The 24,396-nt window shown below is 31.8% G+C and overlaps 5 protein-coding genes across 17 annotated transcripts; 1 reads left to right on the top strand and 4 right to left on the bottom strand.

Moving 5' to 3' along the window:
- Nucleotides 1–23: 23 nt before the first annotated feature.
- On the bottom strand, nucleotides 24–5,039 carry LOC119633886. 7 transcript variants are annotated; one of them, XM_038027692.1, is made up of 10 exons: nucleotides 4,411–4,500; nucleotides 3,893–4,109; nucleotides 3,725–3,828; nucleotides 2,192–2,323; nucleotides 1,836–2,132; nucleotides 1,655–1,773; nucleotides 1,517–1,589; nucleotides 797–1,456; nucleotides 217–738; nucleotides 24–155 (listed from the first exon to the last, which is right to left on the bottom strand). In XM_038027692.1, exons 4-10 carry the CDS (start codon nucleotides 2,315–2,317, stop codon nucleotides 39–41), a joined length of 1,914 nt encoding a protein of 637 aa, XP_037883620.1. In that variant the 5' UTR covers nucleotides 2,318–2,323; nucleotides 3,725–3,828; nucleotides 3,893–4,109; nucleotides 4,411–4,500; the 3' UTR covers nucleotides 24–38. The 7 variants fall into 7 exon arrangements, with proteins under 7 accessions (XP_037883620.1, XP_037883617.1, XP_037883618.1 ...); XM_038027689.1 differs by having other exon boundaries at nucleotides 3,725–3,831; XM_038027690.1 differs by adding an exon at nucleotides 2,588–3,143 and having other exon boundaries at nucleotides 3,725–4,109.
- Nucleotides 5,040–8,493: 3,454 nt separating this feature from the next.
- Nucleotides 8,494–11,015, bottom strand: LOC119633367. Of its 5 annotated transcripts, none has more exons than XM_038026893.1 (4): nucleotides 10,762–11,015; nucleotides 9,827–9,993; nucleotides 9,136–9,629; nucleotides 8,494–9,068 (listed from the first exon to the last, which is right to left on the bottom strand). In XM_038026893.1, exons 3-4 carry the CDS (start codon nucleotides 9,529–9,531, stop codon nucleotides 8,637–8,639), a joined length of 828 nt encoding a protein of 275 aa, XP_037882821.1. In that variant the 5' UTR covers nucleotides 9,532–9,629; nucleotides 9,827–9,993; nucleotides 10,762–11,015; the 3' UTR covers nucleotides 8,494–8,636. The 5 variants fall into 5 exon arrangements, with proteins under 5 accessions (XP_037882821.1, XP_037882820.1, XP_037882818.1 ...); XM_038026892.1 differs by having other exon boundaries at nucleotides 9,822–9,993; XM_038026890.1 differs by having other exon boundaries at nucleotides 9,786–9,993.
- Nucleotides 11,016–11,094: 79 nt separating this feature from the next.
- LOC119633898 (profilin) lies at nucleotides 11,095–16,004 on the bottom strand. 3 transcript variants are annotated; one of them, XM_038027710.1, is made up of 4 exons: nucleotides 15,838–16,004; nucleotides 14,737–14,980; nucleotides 12,011–12,182; nucleotides 11,095–11,243 (listed from the first exon to the last, which is right to left on the bottom strand). In XM_038027710.1, the coding sequence occupies exons 2-4, from the start codon at nucleotides 14,845–14,847 to the stop codon at nucleotides 11,146–11,148; spliced, it is 381 nt and encodes a 126-aa protein (XP_037883638.1). In that variant the 5' UTR covers nucleotides 14,848–14,980; nucleotides 15,838–16,004; the 3' UTR covers nucleotides 11,095–11,145. The 3 variants fall into 3 exon arrangements, with proteins under 3 accessions (XP_037883638.1, XP_037883641.1, XP_037883639.1); XM_038027713.1 differs by lacking the exon at nucleotides 15,838–16,004 and adding an exon at nucleotides 15,354–15,443; XM_038027711.1 differs by lacking the exon at nucleotides 15,838–16,004 and adding an exon at nucleotides 15,132–15,317.
- Nucleotides 16,005–21,464: 5,460 nt separating this feature from the next.
- Nucleotides 21,465–22,114, top strand: LOC119633647 (RNA polymerase II transcriptional coactivator). The gene is made up of 2 exons (XM_038027290.1): nucleotides 21,465–21,738; nucleotides 21,795–22,114. The coding sequence occupies exons 1-2, from the start codon at nucleotides 21,679–21,681 to the stop codon at nucleotides 22,056–22,058; spliced, it is 324 nt and encodes a 107-aa protein (XP_037883218.1). The 5' UTR covers nucleotides 21,465–21,678; the 3' UTR covers nucleotides 22,059–22,114.
- Nucleotides 22,058–22,790, bottom strand: LOC119633646 (transmembrane protein 222). The gene has a single exon (XM_038027289.1). It carries the CDS (start codon nucleotides 22,690–22,692, stop codon nucleotides 22,129–22,131), a length of 564 nt encoding a protein of 187 aa, XP_037883217.1. The 5' UTR covers nucleotides 22,693–22,790; the 3' UTR covers nucleotides 22,058–22,128.
- Between the last annotated feature and the right edge of the window lie 1,606 nt (nucleotides 22,791–24,396).

A 24,396-nucleotide genomic window follows, 5' to 3' on the forward strand; every position in this document is an offset into this window, starting at 1 on the left:
TCTTTTGTGTGCTTACATGGAAAATAATAATTAAAATCTTAATAGCACCTATCTAAAAACAGTAGATCCGCTTGCAATTCTTTCCGAATAGTTCCTACTTGCGTCAGGACATTAGGTGACGTTGATGATATGGATGTTTTTTGAACGGCGGGTATCTGAAATGAAAATCAGTGAGACTACGGTAGCGAGATAACTTAGACTCGTTCGCGTTAATACCTCCCATCGTTTATTTAGATTTTCCAATTGCGTTGAGTTATTTTTCTGGAAGAGATCTCCTGCCTCATTGCGCGTCATTTTTGGCATTTCTCTTAATAGTGGAATCGACAGATTTTGTTCACTCTTTAGAACAACGTCTCGGCCGTCTCGCCTTACATCCGGAGTAGTAGTCTGCGTTCCACGAGATTTTAGGGCAAGATCGCCGTAGTTTTTTACATAGCGTGTTAATCTTTTGTCAACATCTCGACGCAAAACGTCAATGTTTAAATTGACTTCATTCGAATTTTGACTATCGACATTCGATCTTTTAGTTAAAGAGAGGACAGGATTGTAATTGTCGTGAAAAATAGAATTTTTTTTTATATTTGTAGAATATGAAGGACGTTTTTCTCCCATATTTAGGTTATTTTTCATATTATTTGGCGAAGTCAAAATGTGACACTCATTTTCATTACCGTTATCATTTTCTTCAAAACAAAGTATGGATGCCTCAGATGGCTTAACTGCATTTCTTATTTTAGTCTAAAAAGAAGTAAATATGACTTTCAGAAAACTGGCATTCATCTTAACCGCGTAATACCTTTTCTTCTTCAGATTCATTAATATGTGTTTGCTCTGTATCCTTTCCGCATGCCACTTCCTCCAAGCAGAAAGAACATAGAGTACGCCTGCAGTTCATGCATATATTTCTTTGACTGCGACAAGCACGACAAACATCGCTTTTGTTTAAACAACTTGGACAAAATGCATAAAAGCGATCACACTTTTCACATATTAATGAATAGCTTAGTCTAGCATATTTTTGATCCGCATCTTCATTACTATCTCCTTTCTCATTAGAGACTGTCGCGGATATTGTGTTTAAATGCAAAGACAAATTCTTTTGACATCGTAGACAGAAATTTTCGTAAGTTTTTAATGGCCCTTCGCATACTGGGCATATTTTTTCCACTAAATGAGAGCATTGCTGTTCAATTTTGCTTGTCCCGGGATGGGTAATTTCAAATTCGACGTTAATCGATTCTGAGGGCGATAGCTTATTATAACGGTATTGGTGATGAGCGGAATTGCTAAAGTATTGATAAACTCTATTTTTGTTGGATGACACAAAATTCTCTTTATTGGCTTCGTTGCCGCAATTAATTAAATCTTCAGGCTTTTGAAGCAAATCTGAATCTTTCTCTATATTTGTTAATATATATTGTCTTTGAAGGCGATTTTGTTCTGCTTCGAAGCGTACCTTAAAATAGAGAAAACTGACAATCAGTAATATTATTTAATAAATTTTTGTTTCTTTTACCTTTTCAGCACGAATATGTTCTTTTTCTAGCTGCTCTTCCAATTTCATAGTGTTTATTTGTTCTTGTAACCGTCTATCAAATTTAATTTTTGTAAAATACTTGAAGGCTTCCTTTCAATAAGACTAAAATATATTTACCTTGTTAAAGCTTCTTCTTGTTGCTGCTCTTTCTCTTTTAGCAACTGTATATTACGTCGTTTTTCCTCAATTTGGTGTAATAATTCGAGTTGATATTCCTTCTTCCGCGCTGATATTAACTAGCAAATTAATTAAAATGAATTGTTTCTATTTGTATTCGTATATTGCATGCCTACTTCACCTCAGTCTGCTGGTGACGATTACGTATACTAGTAGTAACATTTGCTAAATCCGTATGACGTAAATCCTGCAAAAGCTTGTAACGAGTTGATCCTGGGCGTATTTGATTATTTGTGGTATCAGTTTGATTTATTAGATTTAGTTCACTCTTGCCAGCTCCTTGCAATTTAGCGCCATTTCGAGAACAAGTAGAATCGATTGAGCGATCGTAACATATATTTAAGTCCGAGTCTGAATTGGGAATTTTTTTCGATCTTAATTTTAACTTAGCTCCGGTACGAGACTCAGCGTTTAATATCTAATTAAAATTGTCTTTAGGGTTTTAAAAGTAGAACATATATGATGTAAATAATTTACCTGGTATTTCTTTAATTTTTCATGATTTTCATTCTGTTGTTGTTGCAAGTAATTCTGACGCTTCTGATATTCGTTATTGAAACCAGGAAAATATGAGAAAAATGTATCTGAGACCCATTGGTCCATATCATCCTGTTCGATAGCAGACCAGCAATAGCAATATACAGAAGAAACAAAATAGAAAACAAAATACGTTTATAGATTTTTCACAAACAGTAAAGCTTCAAAGATGCAGCAAAAACTTAACAACAATTAGAAAGCTATGATACATTTTTCGGAAAATCAAGTAACAGTACACATTTAATCCGCAAACGTTGTAGAAATTGTTTGTCCGTTATTCATAGTAAATAACAAATCGTGCGTGTTAGTAACATCAATAAAAGAATTATTACATACGTTGATTTAGGCACTCTTTATTTGAAATTCACAGCAACATTTTTAAAATGGGTCAAGGGCAATTACAAGAAGATAGTTGATAAGAGACGGCATAGTAAGAAATATGTCTACGCCTAAGAAATCCTCGTTTCACTCGAATGCTCGCGTTGTTGGAAGCATTGAATGATCCACAAGAAACATATGTGTCCAATTAATGTCGAATACTTTATTAATTACAACTAATTGCTTTTGAATCAATTGAGTAATATACTTTATTACCTAATTGCATTTTTTTTTTTTTTGAAGAACAAGTATTCTTTCCTTGAGACTGTTTCAAAGCAACTAAACTAAACTTTTGAAAGAATAAAGCTTTTATAAATATTTACGGTTTAATTATTTCTCATAATGTGAAAATTTTTGATTTGACAATTAATGTGCACTACAATCAAGCAGAGAACACCATATTTAGAGAGCTTATTAGCCCGCACCTATAAATATCTGTAGTGCAAGTAGATAAACAATTCCGTGACTATTAACAAAGTGTATTATGGATTTTTTCGTAAACGTACGTGTACATCTGAAACGACAGGAAGATTTCTTTAAAAAAAGCAAATTATATTTGAGTATTGCACTCACTACATGTTAGTCTTAAGAATACTCTAAAGCATAAAAAAAACGTAAAATTTCGATAATCTATAATATTGAGCGGGCGAGACCAATTTGTTTCATTTCTAGGCATAAATGATTTTTATACGAATTGAATACTAAATCTTATTATTCTAAGAATTTTTTTGCTTTTGAAAAGAAAGAGGTTCGACATGAATCGTGGGGTTTGATAAGTGCTTTTGGGCTGCTTTCAATGTCAACCTTTGTGCAAGAACTACCTATGTTTTGGGTTTCACATCTCAATTTTTATAACCGTCATAAAATTTACATTGTCTTAATTTTTCAACAAGTTACGCTGCATACATAACACATAGAAACTCATCAATAGAACGTCAACATGGTTTCTTTTAAATCGAGCTACAGATGAAGTCTTGTAAAAGAATAAAACGATCCATAGCTCTTTCGTGAGAGCTTTGTACATCCTTTTCGCGTACCATTAATTTTAAAAAGTCAAATGATCTTTTTCGCTCACTCATATTTAAAAATACAAACCTGACTTCATGTTATATATCAAGTATTCACTGCTAGTAGACATGTTTTCATAAAATTTCCTTAAACATTGAATCTCCTTCTTAATATGCTACGATGGATTCTTGCTGCTAACGGAAAGAAGGTAGATACGTAGGAGTATTCTGCAGACCGATTCGAAAGACCACTTACATATATTATATAGATATGTTTCACCTTTTAAATAAAATTCCCGGCATATATTTAAAATTATTGCTCCAATTATAGTGCTGCCGTAGATTGGTAAAGAATTAGGGAGATGTTTACACGAGTCTGCCTAAGGAAATACATCAGCGGCAAGTTTAATCGTTACGTTCATAGCAAAAGTTAGTCTTGATGCTCTTGATGCTTTTACATAGGTAGGAGCTATCTAGCAATATTCATACAACAAGAAAATAATTTAAAAATTAAAAATGAATATCCAGTTTATATTAATTTAAAAGTATATTTGCAGATGTATAAGCCCCAATACCCAAATTCGCCAAAACTGTTATGCGGATATAGTGGATTTTCTAAAGCAGACAAATACAGCTTAAAGATATTTCATGTTGTATGCTTTTCATCTTTCGCTGAAGAAATATGAATCTGTTTCTAGTGAGACGGTAGTACGATTTTTCAAACATAAATCTATTTGACGGAAGAATCAACATATTAATCTATGTATATATTACCTGATATTTCCGACGTGCGTTGGATTTTGCTAACTTAGAATTTTTTTCGTTTTGTGCCTTCAAGTTAAAATCTTTCAAGTTGAGAGACTGATTTTTAAATTGAAGATCATCGACGGATTGTCCGAAGGGATCTCCAGAAATTGTTTCATTTCGAGTACTTTGCACGGCAGCCGAACTTTCAGGCTCCTCAGAATCACTAGGTGTGCTTCCCGCCTTCGCCAAAGCGTAACCATCTTCTTCTTGGCGTATGGCCTTTTTTATGCGAGCATACTCTTCCTTCAATTTTTTTCTCTCTAGAGCCAAGATTTTTTCCAAACTCATTTTTAGTGTTTCACATTAAAAACTTCTTCTTTCAAACTCAGTTTATATACAATTAACTTTCTTGGAAACTATTACTACTAATATTTTAATTATTTGCTATCGTTAGGGTTAAAAAAACCAAAATTGAGTTAAAGAAAAAATAAAACTTCCATGCCCCTTAATATTGGAAAGCTGTTTGTGACGGCCGCCCTCGCCAATTTGAGTTTGAAATTTAAATTGTTCTTTACAATAATCTTTAAGATTTTCCAATTCATTTAGTACGCTCTGCTCTCTTCTTTAACTAGCTTAGTGCTTTATAGTTTTTAATTGATGAACAACAGCTGTTTGACATTTGATAAATATCTGTTCGGTGTTGCCATACAGATTTGGTTTTAGTTTAACAGAAAATCAAGATTTTTTGGCGCAAAACCAGTAAATTTAACAGAAATCGAACTCTACTATGCCGACGGCTTTTGTTAATTTGGTCCGTTGGTCCGTTAGATAATGTTAAGTTTTTGTTTTGCCGACGGCTTTTGTTAAGTTGGTCCAGCGAGTTTCCGATTCTTTTTCCTTGACTTGGTCGCTTTTGCTCTTCTTTCACAACACCGTATAAATACATTCCGTAACCGTCTAATTTATTTCGCGAATGCTCTGCCCGCAAAGTAATCAAAATCTCACCCAGGTCATTTAGATTCGATTGATCCGTGGTCGAATCCAACTGTTGTTTCTCCACTGCCATATAAGTGGCATAAAGATGAAGGAATCTGGGAACTGGAGAACTAGCATTCCGCACTAAATGCGCAGCTATTTACTTATATCAAACTAACTTTTAGCCAGAAAATAATTATCATATTCTTTCGGTGCTATGCCTTCCAGCATTTGAATACCGAAATTATCTTTTTCACCCTCATCGTCAATATTCACGTCCGCACCATTTGACGTTGTACACTAAACCACGTTTCTGACATTCCACTAACTCTCTTTTAGCGTCGGGTACGTTAAAGAAGTCATCCTCCATTATTTAACAAGTTTTAAATCTCTAGAAAAAGCTGGAAAAAGGAAAATAATTAATACATAATTATAAAGAGAGAGTTAAGCGCTGCTTAAGCGAAAAACCGAACTGTCATGTTGATCACCCCATATAAAAATTTCCGTTATACTTCTAATCGTTGTTTATAAATTGAATAAATCGATTATATTTAGCAAGGCGTGGCGATGAATCGTGCACGCAACCTAGGCCTACATATAGAATGAGTTAAACATTTTATGTAAAAATATTAGATTTAGTGTTTTGGAAAATACGCGAACTAAACTTATTTGATTTTACAAGTTAGCCTAAAAGTAGATCGCCATAATTTTTTTTTTATTATCAAGTTAAAAAAGCAGTAGCTAAATTCTCTGCTATTTGCAGAACCAACGTAAAACTCTATGCTAGTTTGCAGAACGAACTATGCGAAAGTGAATATTGACGGTAACTGCATTTATTTCGTTTATTTGTGTGTTGGCAAGGAGACCCATTTAGGATTCACACACTTTCCCTGGGAATCTCGTTGGTGCAAGGCAAACTCTACCGCACTTGGGATTTGAAACCAAAGACAAAGATAAAAACGATAATAAATTTGAAGTCTTATAATTTCTTTATTTTTAGTTTATATATGAAAAAGTTTACTAGTTTGTCGTTTATATTCGAGGAAAAGTTCAGGGCATGCTCTATATGGTTGGTCATTCGACGAAAGTTGAACAGGGAAGTAATGCATTGGTGTTGGAGCAATTGCAATTGGTTTTTGATCTGTAAAATACATTGGAGATTTTCTAAGGTCCCCATATTTAATTAGTTCTTCTTTTTTTACTTGGGCAGTTGGCCAGAAATCTTTCAATGGCCTTTTATGTAATGAAGTTGCTTTATTTGATATTGGTTTCACAACAGCGTACATCAATGATAGCGTTGGCGAGCGATTATTTAGTAGAAGAGAATCTTTTGGAACTATGCATGTAGGTGATTGGAGCATAATATATGTATTAGTTTGCATTTGATTATTCCCCCTCGATCTCTTTATATAGGGAAGGTCTTGCCCACGTGAAACGTATGTTCGTTCGTACGGCATAACGTATATAACCGGCTGATATAATATTTGCGGATGCTCCGGTTTACTTCCATCAATCAAAGGCACCATCGAAGTACTTTCAATATTTAAAATGTCTGTAGACGGTTTTTGACTTGAATTTTTAACAGATTCATTTTCGTAAACTTGCGATGCATTTGATACCTCATTATTATTTCTATGATTACATGCCAAATTTGATCCTTGCTCATATTCTTGAATATGATTTTTACAGTTGTTCTCACACGAAAACGAATGGAATGGTTTCCAAGGTTGCATTAGAGGGTTATAAACACAATTACTGCAGCAACTGTTACAATGCTTTTCATCGAAAGGACTCTTTAAGAGGTTCCACCAGAAAGAACGTCTTGGTCTGAGAAATTCCTTGTCGGAACTACGAGATTCTTTGTCATCATTCTCTTCTATAACCGGCCCATTAAAATGAACAATGTTCGCCTTTGTCCGCGTAGCCGGAATTATCAAAAGTGCACAGATGGTAAGGAACGTACTCCTAAGAAGCAATATCCTCATTGTCTTTCTTCTCTCTAATTTCAACTTACACCCAAAATCTCAACCAATAGATTTGAACGGCTTCACAACACTAACATAAAAAATTATAAATCCAAATAAAATTTCTGGCTTACCGAACGTTTTTGTCCACTAAGCGAAAACTGCTTGAAAACAATTTTCGTAAAAAAAAAAAAATCATTAATAAATAAAGTAGGTTAAGGGAAAATAATGTTTGGTGTAGTACAAAGACGATTTAATCTTTAGGTGATGTAAAAGTACATCAACGTTTTTCATAAGAAAATGATTAAAACATAGTAAAACTAATAAATCAAATCATAACAGGATGAAAGCGCTTGCTAGGTATCTGAAGGAGAAGTTCAAATCGAAGCTCCAAACTTGCGTTTAACATTTGGTTTAGTTTTTAACACACACTTGATTGATGATATGAGTAATCGCCAATTAATCATTTCTTAAAAATAAGAAACCTTTGAAGAGGTAAAAATTATTGGAAAATGCTTACTGAAGAACCGGTGCCACCTCTGAATACCCGTAACTTAAAGGCCGCAAGAAGAGAGAATCAGGCATTCAATCAATTAGCCTAACTATGTGAACTTTACAAACATTCGTTCTCTTCTTTCATGATTACTTTTAATTCGAATGGTTTATCAAGACTATTATAATATACTCAAGGTTTCTCATCAAGGAGCAAAAAAAATTATTTATGATTATTTGTTAGTTTTCCTTCTGGATACATGAAGCACAGTTGCCATTGGCTTAGTCCATTCAAAATCTGAACTGATTTACGATCTGATTCGAATGGAGGAGTTAAAGTTAATATAATTCGCATAAGCGACGTCCAAATTCTGTATACATTTTCCGGAAGCCCGAATAAATAATAATTGTTAATATTATATGGAAAATGGGAAGCCTCGGAGAGAAAAGCATAACTTAGAAAATCGAAAATCTAAAAATTTAATTCAAATATTTCTCAATATTTCTACGCATCTACATTCAAACTTTAGATGAAAAAAAATAATGAATGAAATCCCAGATCATCGCTGCTCTCTAAATGTATGCATGCATGTTCTTCCTGCTTATACAATACCCATAAAAATTTACGTAAAAGCACAACTAAGAAATCATAATGATTCAATAAAACAAGGCCAGTTAAGATTTAATTTTGGTAATGGAAATGTACTTTAGTTATATATCCCAGTGTGTTTTTTTTTTATTTACCCTTATTTAAGCAATTAAGAGCGATCAAAAGAATTTTCATATTTTGTTTATGAACAGCTATCGCATGTATAAAAATTCCTATTTCCTATTCGCGATTGTGTTTACTCGATCGTTTACCATACCAGAGTGAACTTTTGCTGCATGTAACATAGTTTTGAAAGTTCTGTCTTCAATATCCGGTATTGTCGTCAAAATAGTCTCCTTCTCCTCCACGTTAACGATTTTATCCGCCTTAGCGGATGCTTGGGGTAATGCTTTTTCATTAACTTCAGTGGAATTATGTAAATCGCCTTTCTTCACGTTTATGCCATAAAATGATGGAAGAGGTATAAAGTGAATATTGATTTCGCAGATTTCCATTTTGCAAAGAGTTCCACCAGAGTATATAACACAGTAATTGGGCACAGTTACGAAATATCTTTGCTTGTTATAATCGTAATAATCAGCGGTATTAGGACTTGCAAGTACGTTTCGGTTATTCTGCCACTGCATCTTTTTTGGTTTTAATAGCTGAAAAAATTTTAATTTGTTCATTATGTTTTTGTATTCATAATTACTTATTAAAAAAAAAGTTTACCTTTCCCACAAGAGGTCTGCTTGAAATGAAACTTTCTTTTTCATCTAAGGATGGTTTTGGTTTCACTCGTTTTGCAATCTTGTGCTCAAAGCCTGCTTTGCGCGTGGGTTGTAAATGTAAAATCTCGTCTTTTGAAAAGTCCCAAATGGGTTCTCCCAAAACTTCCTTGTTTATAAATGAACGGTAATTCTCCTTATTTTTATATTCGTCATAGTTATTTAAAAACCGCTTTGGCTCATACTTTTGAGAATTTCTTGCATTAGAAACTTGGAGAAAGTCATCTGAATATTTGTTCAAAGGATACACTTTTTGGAATGAATGTTTATATAGGCGAGGCGAACCCAAACTTTCTGAAATAGGTTGAATTATGTGATAAAGAGGAATTCCTTCATACATATGTTGGTAGTCATTTTGAATTTTTTCACTTTTCCTTCGTGGGACTATAGGCGTATACGCGCGTTTTCCATTATTGTAGTCATCACGTATTGCCGTAACTAAAAATGATGTCAAGCAGATTGAAATAAAATTTAATACAAATCCGTTTTTCATTTCGCATATGCTGTCCATGCTGTAGCTATCTTATTCTAAAATGTAAAGTGGTCGATTTTCTTTAAACATCGTGATGGGGGAATAGCGATAAAAACACTTACACATAATTATGCAGTTTGACAAATTAACAGACTTACTCAACTGCTTGACTGAATTGATGAGTCTGCAGTAATTTTGTGAAGAAAGCACTTGTTAAAGCTACGGTGCGGATCGGGACGCGTTCTAAGTTACATTGTGAATTTAACAGTAAGGTAAGAATTGCTTTTAAAAGCGATTAGCCGTACTCAATCGCAATATTAGCAAAAATGACTGCAACGAGATCTCAAAGTATTAAGCAAATTGAAAATAAAAAAAAAAGGAATAATGCGCATTAAAAAGGCTACGGTGTATTTATTATAGTTATGAAATGTTTATTTTTAATTTATTTAGGTATACTGATATTATGCGATTAAATTGTTTTCTCTCCTTGTATCAAAAGAATAGTTTAATTTATTATCTTATTTAGGTAATAAAATACTTTTCCCTTTTTAAAATACATATATGTATATACATATGTATTAGCATGAAAATGTATGTGTAAGCTTCCTTGGTGCAAAAATAAATACATAGAATTCTATAAAAGCATGATGTTTTACACTACGAACGTTACATACAGAATGCGTTGTATATGTTAATTTATTTATTTATATGTTATGTTTATTATAGTACGAGATATTGCGGGGAAATGTGTTTATAAATTAAATTTGGGCTTGAGAATTTCTTAGCATTAATTATATTTAAACATAAATCAATATGTATAAACTCAATGCTTCCAAATTACAAAAACAATCACTTTTTAAATAAATGCAAGACTGACGTACAGAAAACAGAAATATAGGAAAATGAAAAATTTTATTAATAATAAGGTTAGCACACCTTTTCATCCTAAAGCACATATACATGTATTGATGGTATTCACTTAATGAAATATGCGATATACACAGATTGCTTATTTCGTGGCAGAAGCTCCACAACATTTCATTTCACATATGGCGATGATTTTTAAGATGACAGTTATTATTACTACTAGTCGCATACCGTGCGTTTGTGCGAGCGGGTACATCAAATTATGAGGATTATGGTCCATGATGCAGGAGTGTGACAAAATTTTTGATTTCTTCATACATATTGAGATACAGTCGTCTATAATTAATATACATTTCATGTAAAAAAGAGCGCTTAAATGCAACCTGTGTAGGTCGGAGAGTTCTTAATTGTTTGAAAGAAATATTCTTTTTTCACTTTAAATGTGTTTTTATTTCTTTTATATGAAAATTTTCCAAAATTTTTTTAAATTTTTTGACCTTTTTGTAGTTGTATATTTATTATTATTTTTGTTTTCGTTTTTTTTTTTATTATTATTATTATTAATATTATAATTACTTTTATGTATAATATGTATTTTTTTTTTGTTTTTAATATCTAGTACCCGCAAGTAATTAGATAATCTCCGAGTTTTTCTACAACAGAAGCGGCCTGTTGGGGCTGAACGGGATCTTCATAAATGGACACAATTACGGCTATAAAAGATAAGAAATACAAAATTAGAAGCATGTGTCAAAAAAATAGAAATAAATAAATATAATAAGAAATAAACGGAAGGATGTACTATTCAATTAATAATCGATTTTAATATGTTTGATTTTCCAAATCAAACACATTCATTCATAACTACCACAGGAAAGTGAGAACATATCCTCACCGGGCGAGCGTCTAAACCTTTTTTACTGCAACTTTAGGTCTCACAAGTTAAAGCAAAAAACTAAAGCTAACATTCGCTTGCATACCAGTCATATTTGAAGTAGGTCCTGCATTATCCTCCCTCACAATCAGATATATGAATCCATTACGAAAAAATCAAAAAAGTAATATATTTTGAAGAAACTAATAAGAAATACATCTATGTCGGATTACAGCATAGCAGGATTTTACTCAAAATCAAATTTCTAAAACCAAATTTGTGTCGTGTACGCAGCGATAAAAAATATATCAAATGTTTGAACTTGGGCTCGGCTATTTTTACGATTCCACCGATCGCCAACAAAGGCACGTAAAATTATCTATAGAAACCGTCATGTATAAACGATATGCTATGTGATACATTCCTGGGCAAGCGTTCGTTAAAATTTGTGACAGACAAGAAAAAAAAAACCTCCGAGAAACATCATCTTTAATCATCATGCATCGAGAAAAACGAGGAATTATAAAATTGAAAGTCCTTAAATTTTAATTAGAGATAACTTATGCTTCTCAAAATTGACCTTTTAGAGTTATTTATTATACGTACCTTGTGTGGTTTTCATGCAATGCACGCCGCTTCGACCAAATTTAGCACGCACAACACGATCTGTACCCGATAAATAAATATATCTCTGACCGGCCAATGTAACACCGTTGCTGGTAAGAAGCTCTTGATTATCAAACCCGGAAATCAATCTTGAAAGTTCTTCTTTCGTAACCTAACAAATTTGAGAGTTTTAAAAATTTTTTTTAATGTTCAATTCATAATTCTATTTATTAAAAATAATTTGTATATAATTATCCCAGCTTAAATGCTTTCCACAAGATACGTGGATAATGATCTTTTTTTGAAAATCTTGCGACAATCAACCTATGAAAAATTTTTAAAAATTATGTGGTGACGCGGGCGTAGTATGTAGTATTTTTTAGTACTAGATTTGAACCTGCGCCGAAATAAAAAAATTAATTTTTTAAATTTTTCGTTAGAAACTCGAACCCTTTTCACGCGTAGAATGTACTTCTACGCACACAGAAATTAATGCACCCCTTGTTTGAATCGAAATCAGCATTTAGCGTTGTATAATCTAAAAAGGCCAGCATAACGAGCAGTACCTAATTTGATTACAAATACAAGACATACAAGGACTATTAGACATGTTTGCGGCTGCCGACGAACTTGTCTCTGTTCATCAACCCACATCAATTTTTTAGGATGAGACAATTGACTTATCAACCCCTCGGGAAAAACAGCTCAGTGTACACTATTCTACAATCAGTACAAAGTACAAAGGGAAGGAAAGACTAAGAAAAAGTGACCGTGTTTTTTTTTGCTTCAATTCTTAAGTTTATATACGATAGTACATTTAGTTGTTTATGGAATTTTTCAATGTCACCTCCTTGAATTAACGAGTTGCAGTCTCTTTCTAATCTCTTTACTAATGACTCTCTCTTTCCATTTTCATATAATCTCTGGCAGCCATTTTGATAAAACTCAACCAGTTTTGCGAGAAACATAACAAAGTTAGAGTACAAAAAACGACGCATTTCACTCAATCTGTGGTGCTTAATAAGATTTTATGTGCGAAAAAGACAGAAGGAAGTGTTGATGCAAATGTGAAACGAACTTGGAAAGGAAATACAATGAGATATATGCCGGTTGCGCTTTTGATTATATATATGCATATTTAGATTGTCATATATATATATATATATATATATACAATACCGTATATATATACTTGTATAAATATATATAAACACATTTACATATATGTGTGTATATAAGTACGTATGTTGAACATGCTTATTTTTGGATAAGCAATTCCTCATATTCTCGTTCATACAAAAATTGTGAAAAGGAAATAAAAAGAAGTAAAAAGTCAAGCCTACGTCACGTAATAAGGAGGGGGACTGGGTGGACCACGTAATCAATCGCTCCAAAAGCAATAAAGAAAATATTCAAATGTTTAAGATAAAAAATCAACAGACAATTTACTCTTATCGGATTACTAAAAATATGCTAAAAAAAAAGAAAAATAAAATTACAAAAGCATACGTACATCTGTCTCTACAAACAAATGCTTTTGGATGTTGAGGCGTTTTAAACCATATGCTGGTTTCGACAACTAATTTCTAATGACCCTAACACTTCGTTTCATATCCGACTATCTTTACTTTACAGGCTGTTAATAAAACACTCTATCTTTATGGCAAAAAGATAAATTTTTTAACATAGTTTTACCATTTTACAAAGAGATTTTTTTGAGTGAAGAAGCAAGTTGACAAAAGCATCTAATTCAGTGAAGAAGTGAAAAAATTAAGTTCTTGAAAAATAACTGGTTCTTGTCTTCTTTACGCTAGAATGTGTTTAAAACCAAATATACGCAGGTTGTGCGTTCGAGAGATATCGCGATATTGAAAGAGTTTATTATAACAAACATATTTACTATGCGCCACATCTTGAGATGCAAGAAAATTGTCACGGCAATATTTGTTAGCTCTGGTCTTATTAATTTAATACAACAGATGAAATTTGTTGCATTCTTTTTTTATCATTAAGAAGCACTACAAAAAAGGAAAGTAGAAATTAAGAAAATTTACTTACAATTTTTTTTGCAACCATTGTGCTTTATTAACTATGACTGATAAAAATAGAGATCCTGATAACTCTCACGCATTCAATGTCACCGGCATAAAAGAGAAGTGACGAATTAAGTGAAAAACTTATTTACACAAGAAATTTATATGCATTAAAAGCAATGTAGATAAAGAGAAAATGCTGAAAACTGGTAAAAAAAACAGGCACGGACCGACCGGTCGTTTTTGCTGTCTTTCATTTATACCAAGCTAAGTTTCTCGAAATCGTAGTTGCCGTCAAAGTCGTCATTGTAAATTGTTATTGTTGTTGTTAACATTTGCTAGCAAAGAGAATAAAATACAAAATGAAAACACGATTGAAATATCTGGCGGTGGTGTTTGCACCGTCCGCATAGATTATTACTCGTAGTGGTGGTGAAAAGGGCGTTTACTCGTTTCTTTGTTTGTTTCTTTCTTTCTTCATATGCCTGACAATATTAAATTTTGTTATTCATGTGAATAAATCAGAAATATTATTGATATATATTGTAACATAATTGTCATTGCGGCACACCCTTGAAATCTTTATAAGGAGAAAAAAATTCTTACCGTCGTGTACCATCCGTCTTTCTGAATTCAAACATATATAATTCACAAAAAAAAATGTATACCTAATATACACAGAATTTTACTCACCTCAAAGCCTTTTGAAGAAGCCCAAATATTACCGTCATGTCCAGCGATGCAGGCTTTTGTTACGCATTGGGAGGCCATTAATTGGTTATCAACGTAGTCTTGCCAGCTCATTTTTATATTGTTATAGGGCTTTTAACTTAGATATAAAATACGGGACGAGACGAATTTGTTTGCAGTTACTGTGCTGATATATATATATACAATTGCCGGGACTTGAATTTCAGGAAATGCTTTTTCAAGTTATCTAAAACGAAACAAATAAAAATCTAAAGTATTAAGAACAAATTATGCTTTCAGCTGAATTTTATCAAACACACGTCCGGAAAGATAACTAAACTTTTCACAACGATTTCTCTCTTAGTTATTTTTAAACGCATGAAATTTACAATACATACGTAGACCGAAATTTTGTCCAAAATAGGATTGACAAAAAAAATACTTGAAAATTTCTTTTAATTCATTTATTTTGATATACTGCGCAGTGCGTGCCCCATTTGGCAATGAAATTTTTGATATTTTATTAAATAATTTTTATAAAAATATTTCTCTTCTTCTCTTCTCTGTTGCGGTTTAACAAGTTTAGTGAAAAAAGAATAAGTAATTTATTGAAAAAGTACCAAAAATATCCTATCTCTACCGCTAAACAACAGTTTCACTCAACGACACAAAAACGAATGCAGCATGTAGTTAACACAGCCCGTACTCTTTGTCTACTCGCAACCGGCTCTCTTTTACACACAAACGCGCACATAAACACAGATACACGTGCGCACATATCCGCACCCTCCCTTGTGTGACTCAACACGACAGACACGGCATGAATCAGAGTTGAATATATGAAACGAATGATTCAGGTACTGGAACAAGGACAATATTTAAACTGTTTCGAGTTTTAATATATCGCCATATTTGAACAGTATCATTCGCATCTGAACTATATTTAACTTTAAGTCGAAAGCGTAAGTATACAATTATTCCTGAATTCAATACCGCTGACAAAAATCTTGCGCATCTCTATATGAATAAAACGTATACGGTGACAATAAATGTGTATATGTAAAAACTATTCCTACACATTCTAATCCATTTACATTAGCTTACTTTTAATCTCCACGATATTTTTTCTTCGTTTTAAATAAATGGCACTACACAAAATAAATGTACGTTTTAATTTATAGATATAAAAGAGAACAAAAGCTTGCACTGTAAAATATATCTTCCAAATAAGCATACACTTCCACTCAAACGACACTGACTACGAATGGATAAGAATTCTTGCTCTGTTCTGAATTCTTCACTCTGTTGCGTTGCACCACTTCAGTGTTGCCAGAAACTTTTTTTCAATATGGCAACATGGTTGCCTCAAAATATTCTCTTTTTATCACTGCAATTTCATATGCTGAATAATTATCGGGTAACTTGTATTATTATTATTATTAACTTATCCAGAGAAAGCTATCTGGCGCTGATACCATGTGGGTTAAGCTGTGGCTCGCTTATCCAAAGGGTTTTTAAAAATTTCAATGAAAACTATGTGGGTTTTTCCTTTCCGGATATTGTTTTATAAAGAAGATCTTTCAATACTTTGACCAGTATGGAAAATATTTCAAAGGCGATCAAAAACATATTAACTGAGCAGACGCCAAGTGAATACGCAAACTATTCGGTAAACGAGGAAAATTCAAAATTTCTTCTTATATTAAAAATTAAAATATAGATGTTGGAAAGGTGACATGGAAAACAGAGAAACATCCAATCATATAAATACAGTGAAGAAAAGCGATTTTAAAATATCATATAAGTTAGAAAAATCGCTTATTCCAAGCCTTGTCTTATTTTCAACAGTCGTCATCACTAAGATTTCCAAGAGATATAAGTTTATTTCAGAAACTGTGGAAACTGGTGTAATTTTTTATGGAAACTGACGAAATTTTTTTTGGAAACAAAAAAGAAATCCGTAATATATGTATAGCAAAGTAGATTTTACTCTCAGAAACGGAATTTTATTATTTTCAAAAGAATAAAATAAATAAACAAGTTTCAAACATTTTTTTAATTTAAAATAAACTAAAAACATATTTTTGAAATATTTTTATATACGCATTTTACGCAATTTTTAATAATTAAGCATATTATTAAAAAAAAAAATTCAACTTAATAATTTTTTGTTATATACGACTTCAGCTAAATTTTTTCCCTACAACTCTTATAAATAATAATCCAAGTATTCTTTTCAATTTTTTAAATATGACCTGTCCTCCTTTCATTTTTTCAAATCTCTTAAATAATTAAAAAAAAGGATTTTATATAAAAAATTAACCGAATATAATAAGCTAATTCTCTGGTCCTTATAATATTCTAATTGATATATTGAAAATGAAAATATAGGAGCTAATACCATAAAATTATTAATTTTTCAATCTCCTATTATACATTCCTTTCTAATAACTAAAATTTGTTTCTATAAAAAGCTATTTTGGCTTAGGGTCTTATTAGATGGGTTCTCTTTCCTTGAGCGTATATTACACTCTTCTACGCTGTCCCATCGAGTGCAGCTTGAGGACCTTATATCTACTGAAGGAATTCCAATTCAATTGCAGTCGCACTGCCAAAGCAGTTTGCGCTGTGACTTGGCAATTACATAGAGAAATTTCAAATTCATTGTTTTCTATATTACAATTAAAATTAAGTAAAATATTCTAAATTAGAAAAATTATATAAAACATTCTGCAATTAAAGCGAGTTTTAGTCTATAGCTTGCAAACGTTTGCAACCGTCGTCAGAAGTGTCACTAGTTTTACCATAAGACAAATGCGCAACAGGCATTTAAAGCAATCTTAATATCTAATGTCGAACAGCACGCTAAAGAAACCGTTAAAAATGCAAATTGTTCACATTAATTGAATTTTGACTTCAATTTCTCACAATAATGGAATATTGAGTTTTGAAGAGAATGTCAATGTTTTAAAAGAATATTAACTTCGATTTCTCACATACTTCAACAGAATCGAAGCGTTGCAATTTATTGAAAGCAACTCTGTGCATTGTACTTTTTTTATACGCCTTGCAAAGGAAAAAACTAGCTAACGGTTTTATGTGGAAACAAAGCCAATTTTACAAGTACAAAAGGAAGTTGTACGAAGTGAACAATTGCGAAAGAAAAAATTTTGAAAGTGTGAAAAAGGCTAAAAATTAGAAGAAGAAGTTTGTGAAACATTTACATAAAACAAAAAGAAAAAAACCAAAATATTATAAAATTAAAAAAAGATTAAGTTAATTAAGAATTGTCATTTCATACAATAAGTTAAATAAATATAAGGAATTTGAAAATAAAAGTTTATAAAATAAATTTATAAGTTTATAAAATAAATACAGAAAAGAGGAACTTCAAGAAATATATATATAAGCGCATTGTAAAAAATTGACAGTAAGTACATTTATTTCGTTCATTTACAATTGTATATATTTCATCTATTGACAAGGAGATCCATCTGAAATACATATTCATAGAGTCCCTGGGAATCTCGTAGGTGGCTCCTTAGTTTCTGATATAACTGCATGAATGTGCGATGTGCAAATATATTAATTATTGTTCTTGCACGCAGGGTGGAGCGGAAAATGGAAAAAAAACGGTCAAAGAACACGGCCACATTGCAACATAATCTGATATCACCCATATTTTCAAAAATAAAACCAATATTTTCTGCTTATCACTCAAGATAAACAAGAACAAATTCTGAAAATTATTCTGTACATTTCTCACACGAAGATATATTACGCGGCCAAGAATGCATTAATTCTAAAATGTGAATATATCAATTATTGTTCTTGCACACAATCTAACGTTCAAATGTTGAAAATGCATGAAAATATATTATGCATATAAATGCGTTAATTGTAAAATAAATGTAATGCATTCAATATATCAATTTCGTTTATGAACATAAGAAGCACCAATGCATGCGGTGCTTACACAGTTAAAATTGATTTGAATAGTTATAAGAAGACTTCGGCAAGAAATTAAGTAAATTACTTTAGTTTTATACAAATTTGTAAAATAAAAAGCAAACAAATTCACATTGCGTTATTGCATTTTTTGCGACATCATTATTTTTGTTAAAGCTCCACGACGAATATGTAGAGTTAAAGCTAAAGCTAACGCAAGGAGAACTCAGCTTTGAAATACTGATCTCATAAAAACCCCGAGCTCTACTCCTAACTGATTTTATTCCAATTACTTAACAATTAGTGTAGCAATAGTAGACCGAACAGACAGATCGATTTGGAGAGCTCTTATTGGCAATTAAAAAAAAACCATATTCTCTAGTCATAGAATTTTATTCGGACCAGGCTGTAGGTATAAGCAAGTGATTATTAAGGCGAAAATTTATTTCATACGTAATGCATAATTTTCCTTTATGTTTTCTTCTTTAAATTAGTTAGAAATTGTTTTTAGTTTGATAATTAGAATAAAACTTGTATCCGTAGCCTGAAAAATGGAAATATATATTCTTAATACCAAATGTTTTAATTCGAAAATAGTTATCATATTATTAATGGCTACGTGGTGTTACCATTTTTAGGCCTTTGGTCATCAAAAACAATGTTTTTTTCCGTTACGCTACGTGACGTTTTTATAACAACATTCCGAGTGTCATTTGATTTTCAGTTTGCGGCATACTGTTACTTGCTGGACTGATAGAGTTATTATGAAGACCACAAAGTTGGAAAAATGTAGATCAGCCTTTATTATCCTCTAAAGATAGGACTGTGATAATGGCAAAAAAGAGAGACATGATGGGAAAAACTCGACAAGAAATCGAAATCACGAAGACATAATTTATATTGCTGATAAAATAATTACAAAAAATATATTATAATAGACTTCTTCTGAAAGCATTCAATCGGTCGTTTGTTTTATTTAATTTTTTTAGTATTTTAAGAAACCTGTATTTATACATTCGCTTTAAAAGGAACCGTAGAGGTTGACGGTAGCTCTGAAGTGTTCCACTTAAAGCTGGACTGTTTTGTAGATTTTGATGAGAGCTCTACAAAACAGCTCATATGGTGTTTCGTGAATATTTAAAAATAAAAAAAATTCATATAGAAGAAATTCCTTTATTCAACTCCAATTGACCACAAGGAATCCCGTATAACAGAAGTACACCCTGGTCTAATTATATTATTATAATATAAATAAAATTGAAAACATGTAAATGTAATGTAAAATTATATAAATAAATTAAAACTAAAAAAAAAAATAAAACTGTTTCATTTATATTATATTTTTAGGATTTCATTTGCTTATTTTATTTTTATTTATAATTTTTTGTTGTTGTTTCTTTCAGGTTTGTCTAGTATATAGTTTGTTATATTTATTTACGTCTATATTATTATTTATATATTTTTATTGTTTCATAATTATGGCGGTGTATATACTGCACGAAATTTTCACTCAGCTTTTGCACGAACACCGCAAGTATTCTCAACCGCAAGTTGTAGGGTACTAACGGGATTAGGATTGCTTATTTACTTTCTTTTATTTTAGATTACAAAATGTTCGCCCAACATGCGAAAAAGGAGAATTCGTGTATTAAATGTAGTAGAATAAAAGTAATTATTTTATAATAAGTAATGTTTATAATAAGTAATTATTATATATTTATATTTATAAATTATTTATATACTTATTTTATTTTAGTTTAGATTCAAAAGGAACTATGCACGGCCCCTTACAGCCTCATATACATGAAGATTCGTTGTATGCCAAAGGTAAGTTTGCGTTTATCTTTACTTATTATTACGTATAATTCATTTATTTCTTTTTATTTTATTTTAGATTTAAAAAATGGCTACGCCTCCGCGCATCGCTTCAGCAGAATGCAATACTTCCATAGGCCAGATGGTAACTTTGTGGTCATCTTTACATATAGAATTCAGTAATCACAATATTTTTCTTTTGCAGATATAAACACACCGCCACAGCAGCAATCCTTATGTATTTATAAATATTTTTTGTGCATTTATGTATTATGTATAAACCGGACTTATATTTATTTGTTATTATTATATATACATTTGTTTGTTATTATTATAATTACAGTTTTGAGTTAAGTTTATGATGGTGTAGGCCTACAAAGGAGCCAGCCATTCAAAACAACTGGCAACGCGCCTATCACGATGTTTCAAAGGTGGTATGGAAAACCGTGATAAGAATTTTAACCGAGGTGAGTGGAAATATACTTAAGGTTACATATTCATATTCACACAATACATCAATTTTCATTTTCAGATGTCAGAATACTAAAAATAGCAGATTCCACATCTGGACGGGAGTATAATGCTTAACATATTTATTGAGCTGAACGATGTAATATTTATAAAATTTGTTTCTAAACAACGGTCTACAATGTAAAGACTATTTAGTGGTTTTTAAAGTGTAATAACAAAAAGTTTCACGTTTTACAGATTTTTAAGAAAATACCAATTTGTTGCATAAATCATTCCCACAACAATTTGACCAAGCGGCTTTAAATGCTTTTGCACTACTAGAGCAGAAGTTATTAACATAAAATAACTTATTGCCTATGCCCTCTCGGTTTTACTTTGCTTGCTTATGGAGACGCAATGTAACAAGGTAATAATGCTCGCAATGAATTAAGGTGACCAAACTTTGTAAATATGAGACGATATATATATAAAACCTAAAAATAATTTTTTTATATCATTTCCATTAATAAATTTAATATTGTATTTGGAAAATACACAAAAAATATACATATAAAATCGCAGCCTGGTCACCTTAAGTAAAAGTATTCCGCACGCTTTCCAGCCACCATAGACAACTCAAGACGAGAAAATTGGAAAAAATTGAAATTTTAAAAAATTAAAATATTTTAAGGAAAGGGAAGAAAGATCGGAAGAATTTTTATATAGTTGAAAATGCCAAAAAGCAAAAAAGAGGAGAGTTCTGAGAGTGATAGTGATAGCGGACCGGAAGATGTAAGTATTGCTAAAACTTTGATATCAAATTTTTTACGCCTTAGTTTTATTATTAGCGCCTGCCTCCACCGCCTAAAAAAAGCAAAGAATCGAATGCTAATTCAAAATCGAAAGGTGGCACAGAAACAAAGTGGATTTTGGAAAAGCAGCGCCATGTTACAATATCTGAGTTTCGAGGACGTAAACTGATTGATATTCGTGAATACTACGAAAAAAATGGCGAAAGTCTGCCAGGCAAAAAAGGTATATCCTTATCAATAACGCAGTGGAAAAAACTTTTAGAAGTAGCTGAAGAAATTAATAAGTCGTTGGGTGAATAAATTTTGCATTTTATTATATTAAGCTTCTTATTCAAAATAAAGTAAAAATTTTCAAATATCTAGCATAAATTTATTGGTAATAAGTTAGCGTTCCACAGATGGCTACTACAAACAGAAATGGTAACCAAGTTTTGAAGAATCCCGTCATTCCAACGTAACGGCCGCAAAAGAACATCCAGAATGCCAATATACACATTGACCAGTTAGTTTTATGTTTATAACGCATGCCGCATAAAGCAGTAGCTACGTGTGAATGACAATTATCGCAGAACAGATTATGCATTCGTGTGCCGTATAATACAGATGCTTTGGATACTGATTCATCCCATATAAAGCCTCCACCCTCTACATATTTAGGATGTAAACGTAAATAACGGGCAGGTCGGCCAAATGCCATCTTATCCTCCGATACGAAATAAGAACCTGCAAAGTCACGGATCACTCCGTTTGACATGCAGATTCCCATATGGCCAATCATCGGGAAAAACCAAGTCAATATAGGAATTGGCGTCCAAACAATGCAAAAAGGATAGTGATCATTTTGAAAATCAATATTTGGAAGTTCCAAGTTGGTTGCACCCATTTCCGTAGGATTGCTCGTTGCTAATTCGCCAGCAGGAGTAGTCTGTGTCATGATATTTCTAGTGTATTTCCTCAAAAGTCTATATTTTCCTTAATCTGTAGCTGCATTTTCAAAACGAATGTTACTTTATTTGTACAAACGAAGTAACAACCAATGTTGCCAGCGTTGCAATATGTTGCTTTAGTAAGGATAACTATTTAGAAAGCTCTAACGCGGCTCTAAGACTTTAACACAATCAAGATGCGTGGGTAAGAAATTAAGTTGTAGGACGATTGCGGTTATTAAAAAATGCGTACTTGAACAACTACTTACCTGCTTTGTTTGATTGTCATCGTAATATAAGTTCACTTTCTCTCTTTAAAAGCTTTTTTTAAGCACCGTTTAAACACCCAATCGACATTACGAACATTCTTGTATGTCAAGTCATGCTAAAATGTTGTGCATCCCTTTGATTCTGATGATAATACAATGAAAACTGTCAAAATTGTCAATATTTCTGTATATTTAAAATGGCGGATTAATAATTCTCTTACCAGAGCGGCATGCTACGTGAACTTAAGGTACATATACGTACGTGTTTAGTAAATTTAGAGAAAATAAAAACTTGTGCACCTTAAAATCTGACGAGCTATAAATTTGCGTGAGGTCTAAACGTAATGAGGCTTAAGCGTCATAGAAGAAAAAATGAAGGTAATATATTCTAAAGTTATTTATCTAATTTATGTTCCTTTTGTATTAAAATTTTTCTGCGTTACGTGTTTTTAAATTTTGGATCATACTCGATATTACATTATAAGACATAAAAAAACAAGCAATAAATACAATTATTTTAAATTTAATATATGATTTTCAAATAAACAAGCAATTGTTTTGCCTATGTCAGGACGTCATTGAGAACTACTTCCCATAATCCCTATTTTAAAAGTCGTTTTCTTCATTCTTTAATAATAATTGATCAAGAATACAATTTGCTTTTTGTTTATCATTATTTTTCATATACTTGTCGTTTACATTTATACTGATTTCTTTATTTTTACTTCTCGTATTATATGTTTTTATTCATAGTTATATTGATAACTTTATTCTTTGTTATCAAATAATATGGTCACATGGTTTCTCATCTGTGCACAACTTGGCGCTTCTTTAGCAGATAACCGAAAAACGCATTAACGTTTTGAAGCCCCCTTTGGTAAAAACGTATAAAAAAAATTGCTTTTCGGTTTTGTATTCAGCTGCATGATAAAAATGGCTGAATTCAAATGCGAAAGCTGAATTTTAGTTACGTGATCAACTCACTGCTTGCTTTTTTAAGCGTAGGAATTAATTTTGAATAGTCTGAAGCTAAGGGCCTTCACACATTAAAGCTGCATTGCCCTTTTTTAATACAATAGTTTAATTCGCATATATAGTTTTCAATGTGTTCAGATTTAATTGCCCACGGTTAAAAAGAGAGAACGAACATTCTATGATTATTCATTGTATTGAGTATAATTTTCGGTATTTAAAACTTATTTACAGAAGAAGTAAGTCCGAAAATTCGTTTGCGACTCTTCCTAATCTGCTTAAAATCTATTGCGGCGTCCAAAGCAACTACAATTGAGTACAATTATTATTTTAAAATGACACAAACGAACAGATGAGTATCCAACCCCGACGAAGCGTATCAGCAATAATTTTAATTGATTGTTAACATTAGCATAAATTTTTTCTACGAATTTTACTGCGTTTAGTATTTATGGACTGAACAGCTTCATA

The sequence above is a fragment of the Glossina fuscipes genome, unplaced genomic scaffold (assembly GCF_014805625.2).
Source record: "Glossina fuscipes isolate IAEA_lab_2018 unplaced genomic scaffold, Yale_Gfus_2 2, whole genome shotgun sequence".
NCBI lineage: Eukaryota > Metazoa > Arthropoda > Insecta > Diptera > Glossinidae > Glossina > Glossina fuscipes.